Source organism: Bombina bombina, chromosome 2 (genome assembly GCF_027579735.1).
Source record: "Bombina bombina isolate aBomBom1 chromosome 2, aBomBom1.pri, whole genome shotgun sequence".
NCBI lineage: Eukaryota > Metazoa > Chordata > Amphibia > Anura > Bombinatoridae > Bombina > Bombina bombina.
This window is the reverse complement of record NC_069500.1, coordinates 911506742-911519597: the sequence shown is the minus strand read 5'-3', so window position 1 is coordinate 911519597 and position 12856 is coordinate 911506742. Positions and strand designations below refer to the sequence as shown.

General features: G+C 40.7%; 1 protein-coding gene across 2 annotated transcripts in view; it reads left to right on the top strand.

Moving 5' to 3' along the window:
* The window catches only part of USO1 (USO1 vesicle transport factor), a 219247-nt gene that overhangs the window by 109561 nt on the left and 96830 nt on the right, over window positions 1-12856 (top strand). For both annotated transcript variants that reach the window (XM_053703305.1, XM_053703306.1), the window contains exon 13: window positions 709-914. In XM_053703305.1, coding sequence (XP_053559280.1) covers window positions 709-914 — 206 coding nt within the window. The remainder of the gene's footprint in view (window positions 1-708; window positions 915-12856) is intronic.

The following is a 12856-nucleotide window of genomic DNA, read 5'->3' as shown; positions in this document are numbered from 1 at the left end:
GGTGAGGGGTGTATTTATAGGCATTTTAAGGTTTGGGAAACTTTGCCCCTCCTGGTAGGAATGTATATCCCATACGTCACTAGCTCATGGACTCTTGCTAATATGAAAGAAATGAATTTATCAGGTAAGTTCTTACATAAATTATGTTTTTGCATAATTTTCATAGTCTTGTATTGTCTTGTTTGACATGATGAAAACAGGAAGCAAAATTACTTGACTAAAGGGACACTCAAGTCAAAATTAAACTATCATGATTTGGAAAGAACACACAATTTTAAGAATTTTTTCAAATTGACTTCCATTATCAAATTTTGACAGATCTTTTATATGCGCAGTTTTTGAGGCATCAGCTCCTACTGAGCATGTGCACAAGCTCACAGGGTATACGTATACTAGTCTGTGATTGGCTGATGTCTGTCACATGATACAGGGGGCTGGAAGATGGGAGAGAGAATGTTTCAGAAAAAAAAATCTACTGCTTTGGTGATTAAGTGTTATTGCCTTGTCTTTTTATTATGCAATTCTACTGTATTTAGTGGTCCTTTAATGAATTGTACTGTGCTTTGTAGGAGTGGGTAAAAGGAATGTTTGTACAACTCACTAACTGTTATATCTAGATTTAATTTGATATAGAGAGGGAACAAAGCTCAATTTTAATGATTGTCAGGCCCAAGTTCACTAGTTATCTTTCTGCTTAATTCTCTTCAGCATCCTCATTGTCTGCCGGGCAGCTTCTGTGTGGAGGCCTCTTTTCTACAGACTCTCTGTCCAATTGGTGCGCGGCTGTTGCTTTAGCTCACTCATTACTGGAGAACTCCACCCAAAAAGAACAACTACTTAGAGTGCAGCTTGCAACAAGTATTGGCAACCCTCCAGTGTCCCTGTTGCAGCAGTGCACCAACATCCTTTCACAGGTATAAATCGCAGCTTTAGTCACATGACAAGAAAATGTATTCTGTTTATTGATTCATCTGAGTAATTTCATAAACACAAACTCAGTCCTCACCTCTTGCTTTCTTAATTCTCTAACAGTATTTTATTCTTTGTTGGTTAAAATAAATTAATTAGTAATTTTTCTAAAGCTGCATATGTTTTCCCTTAAGAAACTTTAAAGGGACAGTATACACTCATTTTCATATAATTGCATTTAATAGACACTACTATAAAGAATAAGATGCACAGATACTGATTTAAAAATCCAGTATAAAACAGTTTAAAAACTTACTTAGAAGCTCTCAGTTTAGCTCTGTTGAAAAGGTAGCTGGAAAGCCCACTGCAAGTGGGAAATAAGACACTCCCCCCCCTCCCCCTTCTTTTGCATATGAAAAGACCCTTTACACAAACAGGAGCAAGCTGGAGAAGGTAGCTGACGGTATTCACATAAAACTTTGGGGCTTGGTTAGTAGTCTGAAAATCAGAGCAATGTTATTTAAAAATAAGCAAAACTATACATTTATTTTTTTAAAAAAAACTTTATGGGCTATATAAATAGATCATCTACAAAACATTTATGCAAAGAAAAAATGAATGTATAATGTCCCTTTAACTGTATGTGTTTCTTCCTCTCATATCTGCTTTTCTGTTTCTGGGTGACATTTCCACCTCTGCCACCGTGGCTTCCAGTCTATTGTTACTCCTGCTCTGTAGCTTCTAGTTGCAGGGTGTATTACCTCAGACAGCACTCTTTGTTGTTGGCTCATATAAATTGGTGTTGTTGGCTCATATAAATTGGTGTTGTTGGCTCATATAAATTGGTGTTGTTGGCTCATATAAATTGGTGGTGTTGGCTCATATAAATTGGTTTCACATTAGACTGGTTGCTGGTCGTGTGTTTGCTGTGCGCCAGTAGGTGGAAGCAAATAGGCCTCTGGCAAATGGGGAAAAAGTAAACCTAAAGATAACATTTACATTATTTGTTCTTCTGTTAAATACCTTAACACTATTTGTATTAAAGAGACACTAAACCCAATTTTTCTCTTTCGTGATTCAGATAGAGCATGCAATTTTAATCAACTTTCTAGTTTACTCCTATTATCAAATTTTCTTCATTCTCTTGCTATCTTTGTTTGAAAAAGAAGGCATCTAAGCTAAGGAGACATTTTTTGGTTGAGAACCCTGGACAGCACTTGTTTATTGGTGCTGTCCAATTAGCAAGGACAACCAAGGTTGTGAACCAAAAATGGGCCTGCTTCTAAACTTACATTCTTGCTTTTCAAATAAAGATAGCAAGAGAATGAAGAAAAATTGATAATAGGAGTAAGTTAGAAAGTTGCTTAAAATTGCATGCTCTATCTAAATCACGAAAGAGAAAAATTGGGTTTAGTGTCTCTTTAATACAAATAGTGTTAAGGTATTTAACAGAAGCAAAAATAATGTAAATGTGGTAGTCATTATTTTTTCACTACAACAGGCCTTTACTAATGCCATTTTGTTTTACATTGCATCTCTTCCAGGTACACTTACTGGTTATAATTCTTTGAGCACCATAAATCCCTGTCATTCGTTCTTTTTTGTTTTCTATAAGAATATCCATGGTGTCCTAAAATGAAGTAAATCTATTTCACAACTTTTGTCAGTCATTCAGAAATACCTACTGTATTGAAACAGCAGTGGGCAAGTCTTCTTGTAGTCAACATAATGTTACATTTCTCTTGTAAGGTGTATCCAGTTTACGGATCATCCATTACTTGTGGGATATTCTCCTTCCCAACAGGAAGTTGCAAGAGGACACCCACAGCAGAGCTGTTATATAGCTCCTCCCCTAACTGCCATATTCAGTCATTCTCTTGCAACTCTCAACAAGGCTGGAGGTAGTAAGAGGAGAGTGGTAAAATATAGTTAGTTTTTTCTTCAATCAAAAGTTTATTTTAAATAGTACCGGAGTTGTACTATTTTCTCTCAGGCAGTATTTAGAATCTGCCTGTGTTTTCTATGATCTTAGCAGCTTGTAACTAAGATCCACTGCTGTTCTCACATATGTCTGAGGAGTGAGGTAACTTTCCACTGTTATAGTATGAGTGGGAGGGGCCTATTTTAGCGCTTTTTTTGCGCAGTTAAAATTACAGACAGAGACATTCAGCTTCCCTCAGCAGTCCCCTGCATGCTATAGGACATCTCTGAAGGGCTCTAAATGCTTCAAAAGTCATTTATTGAGGAAGGTAGGGCCACAGTGTAGCTGTGGAAGTTGTTGTGACTGTTTAAAAAACGTTTAATTCGTTTTTTTGATCCGTTTTTTGCATTAAAGGGTTAATCATCCATTTGCAAGTGGGTGCAATGCTCTGCTAACCTATTACATACACTGTAAAAATTTTGTTTGATTTACTGCCTTTTTTCACTGTTTTTCAAATTTTGACAAAATTTGTTTCTCTTAAAGGCACAGTACCGTTTTTTATATAGGCTTGTTAACTTGATTTAAAGTGTTTTCCAAGCTTGCTAGTCTCATTGCTAGTCTGTATAAACATGTCTGACATAGAGGAAACTCCTTGTTCATTATGTTTAAAAGCCATGGTGGAACCCCATATGAGAATGTGTACTAAATGTATTGATTTCACTTTAAACAATAAAGATTAGCTTTTGTCTTTAAAAAATGTATCACCAGAGGATTCTGGCGAGGGGAAAGTTATGCCGACTAACTCTCCCCACGTGTCAGACCCTTTGACTCCCGCTCAAGGGACTCACGCTCAAATGGCGCCAAATACATCAAGGGCGCCCATAGCGATTACTTTACAAGACATGGCGGCAGTCATGGATAATACACTGTCAGCGGTATTAGCCAGGCTGCCTGAATTTAGAGGAAAGCGTGATAGCTCTGGTGTTAGGTGTGATACAGAGCATACAGACGCTTTAAGGCCCATGTCTGATACTGCCTCACAATATGCAGAAGCTGAAGAAGGAGAGCTTCAGTCTGTGGGTGATATCTCTGACTCAGGGAAACCTGATTCGGATATTTCTACTTTTAAATTTAAGCTTGAGAACCTCCGTGTACTGCTTAGGGAGGTTTTAGCTGCTCTGAATGACTGTGACACAATTGCAGTGCCAGAGAAATTGTGTAGACTGGATAAATACTTTGCAGTGCCGGTGTGTACTGAGGTTTTTCCAATACCTAAAAGGTTTACAGAAATTATTAATAAAGAGTGGGATAGACCCGGTGTGCCGATTTCCCCCCCTCCTATTTTTAGAAAAATGTTTCTCATAGACGCCACCACACGGGACTTATGGCAGACGGTCCCTAAGGTGGAGGGAGCAGGTTCTACTTTAGCAAAGCGTACTACTATCCCTGTCGAGGACAGTTGTGCTTTTTCAGATCCTATGGATAAAAAATTAGAGGGTTACCTTAAGAAAATGTTTATTCAACAAGGTTTTATCCTGCAGCCCCTTGCATGCATTGCTCCTGTCACTGCTGCTGCGGCGTTCTGGTTTGAGTCTCTGGAAGAGGCTTTACAAGCACCGACTCCATTGGATGATATACTTAACAAGCTTAGAGCACTTAAGCTAGCTAATTCTTTTGTTTCTGATGCCATTGTTCATTTGACTAAACTAAAGGTTAAGAATTCTGGATTTGCCATCCAGGCGCGCAGGGCGCTATGGCTTAAATCTTGGTCAGCTGACGTGACTTCAAAGTCTAAATTACTTAACATTCCCTTCAAGGGACAGACCCTATTCGGGCCTGGTTTGAAGGAAATTATTGCTGACATTACTGGAGGTAAAGGTCATGCCCTTCCTCATGACAGGTCCAAATCAAGGGCCAAACAGTCTTATTTTCGTGCCTTTCGAAACTTCAAGGCAAGTGCAGCATCAACTTCCTCTGCTACAAAACAAGAGGGAACTTTTGCTCAGTCCAAGACGGCCTGGAAACCTAACCAGTCCTGGAACAAAGGCAAGCAGGCCAAAAAGCCTGCTGCTGCCTCTAAGACTGCATGAAGGAACGGCCCCCTATCCGGTAACGTATCTAGTAGGGGGCAGACTTTCTCTCTTCGCCCAGGCGTGGGCAAGAGATGTTCAGGATCCCTGGGCGTTGGAGATTATATCCCAGGGATATCTTCTGGACTTCAAGGCTTCCCCTCCACTAGGGAGATTTCACCTTTCACGATTATCTGTGAATCAGATAAAGAAAGAGGCATTCTTACACTGTGTGCAAGACCTTCTAGTTATGGGAGTGATCCATCCAGTTCCACAGATGGAACAAGGACAGGGATTTTACTCAAATCTGTTTGTGGTTCCCAAAAAAGAGGGAACCTTCAGACCAATCTTGGATCTAAAGATCTTAAACAAATTCCTCAGAGTTCCATCATTCAAAATGGAAACTATTCGGACCATCCTACCTATGATCCAGGAGGGTCAATATATGACTACCGTGGATTTAAAGGATGCTTACCTTCACATTCCGATACACAAAGATCATCATCGGTTCCTAAGGTTTGCCTTTCTGGACAGGCATTACCAGTTTGTGGCTCTTTCCTTCGGGTTAGCTACAGCCCCAAGAATTTTTACAAAGATTCTGGGGTCGCTTCTGGCAGTCCTAAGGCCGCGGGGCATAGCAGTGGCCCCTTATCTAGACGACATCCTGATACAGGCGTCAAACTTCCAAATTGCCAAGTCCCATACGGACATAGCTCTGGCATTTCTGAGGTCGCATGGGTGGAAAGTGAACGAGGAAAAGCGTTCTCTGTCCCCACTCACAAGAGTCTCCTTCCTAGGGACCCTGATAGATTCTGTAGAAATGAAAATTTACCTGACGGAGTCCAGGTTATCAAAACTTCTAAATTCTTGCCGTGTTCTCCATTCTATTCCGCGCCCTTCGGTGGCTCAGTGCATGGAGGTAATCGGCTTAATGGTAGCGGCAATGGACATAGTACCGTTTGCGCGCCTACATCTCAGACCGCTGCAACTTTGCATGCTCAGTCAGTGGAATGGGGATTACACAGATTTGTCCCCTCTACTAAATCTGGATCAAGAGACCAGAGATTCTCTTCTCTGGTGGCTATCTCAGGTCCATCTGTCCAAAGGACCTGGTATGCAGACCTAGTGGGCATGTCATCCTTTCCACCTTGGACTCTGCCTTTGAGACGGGACCTTCTACCACAAGGTCCTTTCAATCATCCAAATCTAATTTCTCTGAGGCTGACTGCCTGGAGATTGAACGCTTGATTTCATCAAAGCGTGGCTTCTCCGAGTCAGTTATTGATACCTTAATACAGGCACGAAAGCCTGTCACCAGGAAAATCTACCATAAGATATGGCGTAAATATCTTTATTGGTGCGAATCCAAAAATTACTCATGGAGTAAGGTTAGGATTCCCAGGATATTATCTTTTCTCCAAGAGGATTTGGAAAAAGGATTATCAGATAGTTCTTTGAAAGGACAGATTTCTGCACTGTCTATTCTTTTGCACAAGCGTCTGGCGGATGTTCCAGACGTTCAGGCATTTTGTCAGGCGTTGATTAGAATCAAGCCTGTGTTTAAAGGGACACTGAACCCAAATTTTTATTTCATGATTCAGATAGATCATTAAATTTTAAGCAACTTTCTAATTTACTCCTATTATCATTTTTTTTCGTTCTCTTGCTATCTTTATTTTAAAAGCAGGACTGTAAATCTTAGCAGCCAGCCCATTTTAGGTTCAGCACCATGGATAGCGCTAGCTTATTTGATGCTTTCATTTACCTTCCAATAAGCAAGCATAACCCAGGTTCTCAACCAAAAATGGGCCGGCTCCTATGCATCATATTCCTGCTTTTTAAATAAAGATAGCAAGAGAACAAAGAAAATTTGATAATAGGAGTAAATTAGAAAGTTGCTTAAAATTGCATGCTCTATCTAAATCATGAAAGAAAATATTTAGGTTTAGTGTCCCTTTAAACCTGTTGCTCCCCCATGGAGCTTAAATTTGGTTCTTAAAGTTCTTCAGGGGGTTCCGTTTGAACCTCTTCATTCCATAGATATCAAACTTTTATCTTGGAAAGTTCTTTTTTTGATGGCTATTTCCTCGGCTCGTAGAGTTTCCGAGTTATCTGCCATACAATGTGATTCTCCTTATCTGATCTTCCATACAGACAAGGTAGTTCTGCGTACAAAACCTGGGTTTTTGCCTAAGGTGGTATCTACTAAGAATATCAATCAAGAGATTGTTGTTCCATCATTTTGTCCTAATCCTTCTTCAAAGAAGGAACGTCTTTTACATAATCTGGATGTGGTTCGTGCTTTAAAGTTTTACTTAAAAGCTACTAAAGATTTTCGTCAAACATCTGCTTTGTTTGTGATTTACTCTGGACAGAGGAGAGGTCAAAAGGCTTCGGCAACCTCTCTTTCTTTTTGGCTAAGAAGCATAATCCGCTTAGCCTATGAGACTGCTGGACAGCAGCCTCCTGAAAGGATTACAGCTCATTCTACTAGAGCTATGGCTTCCACTTGGGCCTTTAAAAATGAGGCTTCTGTTAAACAGATTTGCAAGGCGGCGACTTGGTCTTCGCTTCATACTTTTTCAAAATTTTACAAATTTGATACTTTTGCTTCTTCGGAGGCTATTTTTGGGAGAAAGGTTTTACAGGCAGTGGTACCTTCCGTTTAAGTACCTGCCTAGTCCCTCCCTTCATCCGTGTACTTTAGCTTTGGTATTGGTATCCCACAGGTAATGGATGATCCGTGGACTGGATACACCTTACAAGAGAAAACACAATTTATGCTTACCTGATAAATTTATTTCTCTTGTGGTGTATCCAGTCCACGGCCCGCCCTGTCATTTTAAGGCAGGTCAAATTTTTAGATTAAACTACAGTCACCACTGCACCCTATGGTTTCTCCTTTCTCGGCTTGTTTCGGTCGAATGACTGGATATAGCAGTTAGGGGAGGAGCTATATAACAGCTCTGCTGTGGGTGTCCTCTTGCAACTTCCTGTTGGGAAGGAGAATATCCCACAAGTAATGGATGATCCGTGGACTGGATACACCACAAGAGAAATAAATTTATCAGGTAAGCATAAATTGTGTTTTTGGCATGTTAGGATATTAGATTAGGCTTATCCAAGGTACGGACTGGGGTAGGGGTTTTGTGTGACCCTCGGCACCACTGATCTGAAAATAGACACAGTTCCTCACTTCTTTTTAGGTAATTTAGTATGCCTGCTAGCACAAAATGTTATAAATTTGAGTAGTATATATAGTTAAATTGATTAATAGTTATTTTCTTCCTATCTAATTTCTATCTAATGTGATTCTATTCTAATTTTATTTTGAGATGTTCTCTTTAGAAGTATGGCTAATCCTGCCATTAGTGACCAGTCTTTCATTTAACAAAGCAGTTAGTGACTATTCCTTCATATAATATAGTTTTGCCCCATAAGTATTAAATGAAAGGTGATATGTTTGTGTACAGTGTTTTTTTCCAGAAGTTGCAAACTTATATTAGATTGAGGAACCATGGATTTTCAGTTGTAATTTATTAAATAACTAATAGATATTGGAAATAGCGACATCTACATTATCATGTTAGACCTTTAATTTTCCCTAATGATGCAACTTACTAAATCTTTGCTCATCTGTGATTACAGTGTACTTTGTCATCTTATAAAGGAAATAAAAAGTAGCGTGTAATACTTCCATCTTCGTTCACTCTAGCTAATAGTCACAGTAGGAGATCACCTTCTTAAGGGACAAATGGGCAAAAAAGACTTACTATATTATAGGTGGCTCCCATTACTTAACTTGTCCAGTCTTGGTTTTGGCCATTTATTATTGTTATTGTTTGTTTATAAAGTGCTGCCAAATGATGAACAAGAGTATAGTTCTTCTAATCTTTTTAAATTGAGAGTGTATGATGGCTGAGGAACCACTAAGGCGACTATCCAGCAAATTATTCTTCCTGGGCAAGCTGAGCTTGGTGGGGGCTATGCACAGATGTGCAGACTGGTGTGGAAAATGCTTTCTTAGAGGCCATTATTGGATTCACACTTTCACCCACCTGAGACCAAACAAGCTGCAAAACTACAACCAATTGACAGCGGCATCCACTGTACATCCTGCTGCGTTTGGTGCCACTAAAAACTATAAATCCATCTTTAATCTAAGAGCCTGCTCTTATGTCCAAAGGAGTCCTGACTTGAAACAGGAAAAATAAGTATCTTCTGTGTCTCAGTAAGGTGTGCTGTATTTAATTTATTAAGATGCTGCTTATAGTATTTTTTTTATAATGCATTTACCTTTTCTATTTTTTTTTTAAGAATAAGCCTAATTTCTCCAACATAGGTGTGTCCGGTCCACGGCGTCATCCTTACTTGTGGGATATTCTCTTCCCCAACAGGAAATGGCAAAGAGCCCAGCAAAGCTGGTCACATGATCCCTCCTAGGCTCCGCCTACCCCAGTCATTCTCTTTGCCGTTGTACAGGCAACATCTCCACGGAGATGGCTTAGAGTTTTTTAGTGTTTAACTGTAGTTTTTATTATTCAATCAAGAGTTTGTTATTTTAAAATAGTGCTGGTATGTACTATTTACTCAGAAACAGAAAAGAGATGAAGATTTCTGTTTGTATGAGGAAAATGATTTTAGCACCGTAACTAAAATCCATGGCTGTTCCACACAGGACTGTTGAGAGCAATTAACTTCAGTTGGGGGAACAGTGTGCAGTCTCTTACTGCTTGAGGTATGACACATTCTAACAAGACGATGTAATGCTGGAAGCTGTCATTTTCCCTATGGGATCCGGTAAGCCATGTTTATTAAGATAGTAAATAAGGGCTTCACAAGGGCTTATTAAGACTGTAGACTTTTTCTGGGCTAAATCGATTCATTATTAACACATATTTAGCCTTGAGGAATCATTTATTCTGGGTATTTTGATATGATTATATCGGCAGGCACTGTTTTAGACACTTTATTCTTTAGGGGCTTTCCCTAATCATAGTCAGAGCCTCATTTTCGCGCCGGTATGGCGCACTTGTTTTTGAGGACAGCATGGCATGCAGCTGCATGTGTGTGGAGCTCTGATACATAGAAAAGTCTTTCTGAAGGCATCATTTGGTATCGTATTCCCCTTTGGGCTTGGTTGGGTCTCAGCAAAGCAGATTCCAGGGACTGTAAAGGGGTTAAATATAAAAACGGCTCCGGTTCCGTTATTTTAAGGGTTAAAGCTTCCAAATTTGGTGTGCAATACTTTTAAGGCTTTAAGACACTGTGGTGAAATTTTGGTGAATTTTGAACAATTCCTTCATACTTTTTCGCAATTGCAATAATAAAGTGTGTTTAGTTTAAAATTTAAAGTGACAGTAACGGTTTTATTTTAAAACGTTTTTTGTGCTTTGTTATCAAGTTTATGCCTGTTTAACATGTCTGAACTACCAGATAGATTGTGTTCTGACTGTGGGGAAACCAAGGTTCCTTCTCATTTAACTATATGTATTTTATGTCATAAAAAAATTTAGTAAAAATGATGCCCAAGATGATTCCTCAAGTGAGGGGAGTAAGCATGGTACTGCATCATCCCCTCCTTCGTCTACACCAGTCTTGCCCATACAGGAGGCCCCTAGTACATCTAGTGTGCCAATACTCCTTACTATGCAACATTTAACGGCTGTAATGGATAATTCTATCAAAAACATTTTAGCCAATATGCCCACTTATCAGCGAAAGCGCGACTGCTCTGTTTTAGAAAATTCTGTAGAGCATGAGAACGCTGATGATATGGTTTCTGAAGGGCCCCTACACCAGTCTGAGGGGGCCAGGGAGGTTTTGTCTGAGGGAGAAATTTCAGATTCAGGAAACATTTCTCAACAAGCTGAACCTGATGTGATTACTTTTAAATTTAAGTTGGAACATCTCCGCGCTCTGCTTAAGGAGGTGTTATCCAATTTGGATGATTGTGATTATCTGGTCATTCCAGAACCACTATGTAAAATGGAAAAGTTCTTAGAGGCCCCGGGGCCCTCCGAAGCTTTTCCTATATCCAAGCGGGTGGCGTACATTGTTAGTAAAGAATGGGACAGGCCCGGTATACCTTTAGTACCTCCCCCCATATTTATAAAATTGTTTTCCTATAGTCGACCCCAGAAAGGACTGATGGCAGACAGTCCCCAAGGTCGAGGGGGCGGTTTCTACTCTACACAAGCGCGCCACTATACCCATAGAAGATAGTTGTGCTTTCCAAGATCCTATGGATAAAAAATTAGAAGGTCTGCTAAAGATGTTTGTTCAGCAAGGTTCCCTTCTACAACCAATTGCATGCATTGTCCCTGTCACTGCAGCCGCGTGTTTCTAGTTTGATGAGCTAGGAAAGGCGATTATTAGTAATTCTTCTTCTTATGAGGAGATTATGGACAGAATTCGTGCTCTTAAATTGGCTAATTCTTTCACCCTAGACGCCACCTTGCAATTGGCTAGGTTAGCGGCGAAAAAATTCTGGGTTTGCTATTGTGGCGCAGAGCGCTTTGGTTAAAATCTTGGGCAGCGGATGCGTCTTCCAAGAACAAATTGCTTGACATTCCTTTCAAGGGGAAAACACTCTTTGGCCCTGACTTGAAAGAGATTATCTCTGATATCACTGGGGGCAAGGGCCACGCCCTTCCTCAGGATAGGTCTTTTCAAGACCAAAAATAAACCTAAGTTTCGTCCCTTTCGCAGAAACGGATCAGCCCCAAGGGCTACGTCCTCTAAGCAGGAAGGTAATACTTCTCAAGCCAATCCAGCCTGGAGACCTATGCAAGGCTGGAGCAAAGGAAAGCAGGCCAGGAAACCTGCCACTGCTACCAAGACAGCATGAAATGCGGGCCCCCGATCCGGGACCGGATCTGGTGGGGGGCAGACTCTCTCTCTTCGCTCAGGCTTGGGAAAGAGATGTTCTGGATCCTTGGGCGCTAGAAATAGTCTCCCAAGGTTATTCTCTGGAGTTCAAGGGGCTTCCTCCAAGGGGGAGGTTCCACAGGTCTCAGTTGTCTTCAGACCACATAAGAAGACAGGCATTCTTACATTGGGTAGAAGACCTGCTAAAAATGGGAGTGATTCATCCTGTTCCATTAGGAGAACAAGGGATGGGGTTCTACTCCAATCTGTTCATAGTTCCCAAAAAAGAGGGAACGTTCAGACCAATCTTAGATCTCAAGATCTTGAACAAGTTTCTCAAGGTTCCATCGTTCAAGATGGAAACCATTCGAACACTTCTTCCTTCCATCCAGGAAGGTCAATTCATGACCAAGGTGGATTTCAAGGATGCGTATCTACATATTCCTATCCACAAGGAACATCATCGGTTCCTAAGGTTTGCATTCCTGGACAAGCATTTCCAGTTCGTGGCATTTTCTTTCGGATTAGCCACTGCTCCTAGGATTTTCTCATAGGTACTAGGGTCCCTTCTGGCGGTGCTAAGACCAAGGGGCATTGCTGTAGTACCTTACTTGGACGACATTCTGATTCGAGCGTCGTCCCTTCCTCAAGTAAAGGCTCACACGGACATTGTCCTGGCCTTTCTCAGATCTCACGGATGGAAAGTGAACGTGGAAAAGAGTTCTCTATCTCCGTCAACGAGGGTTCCCTTCTTGGGAACTATAATAGACTCCTTAGAAATGAGGATTTTTCTGACAGAAGCCAGAAAAACAAAACTTCTAGACTCTTGTCGGATACTTCATTCCGTTCCTCTTCCTTCCATAGCGCAGTGCATGGAAGTGATAGGTTTGATGGTAGCGGCAATGGACATAGTTCCTTTTGTGCGCATTCATCTAAGACCATTACAACTGTTCATGCTCAGTCAGTGGAATGGGGACTATTCAGACTTGTCTCCGAAGATACAAGCAAATCAGAGAACCAGAGACTCATTCCGTTGGTGGCTGTCCCTGGACAACCTGTCACAAGGGATGACCTTCCGCAGACCAGA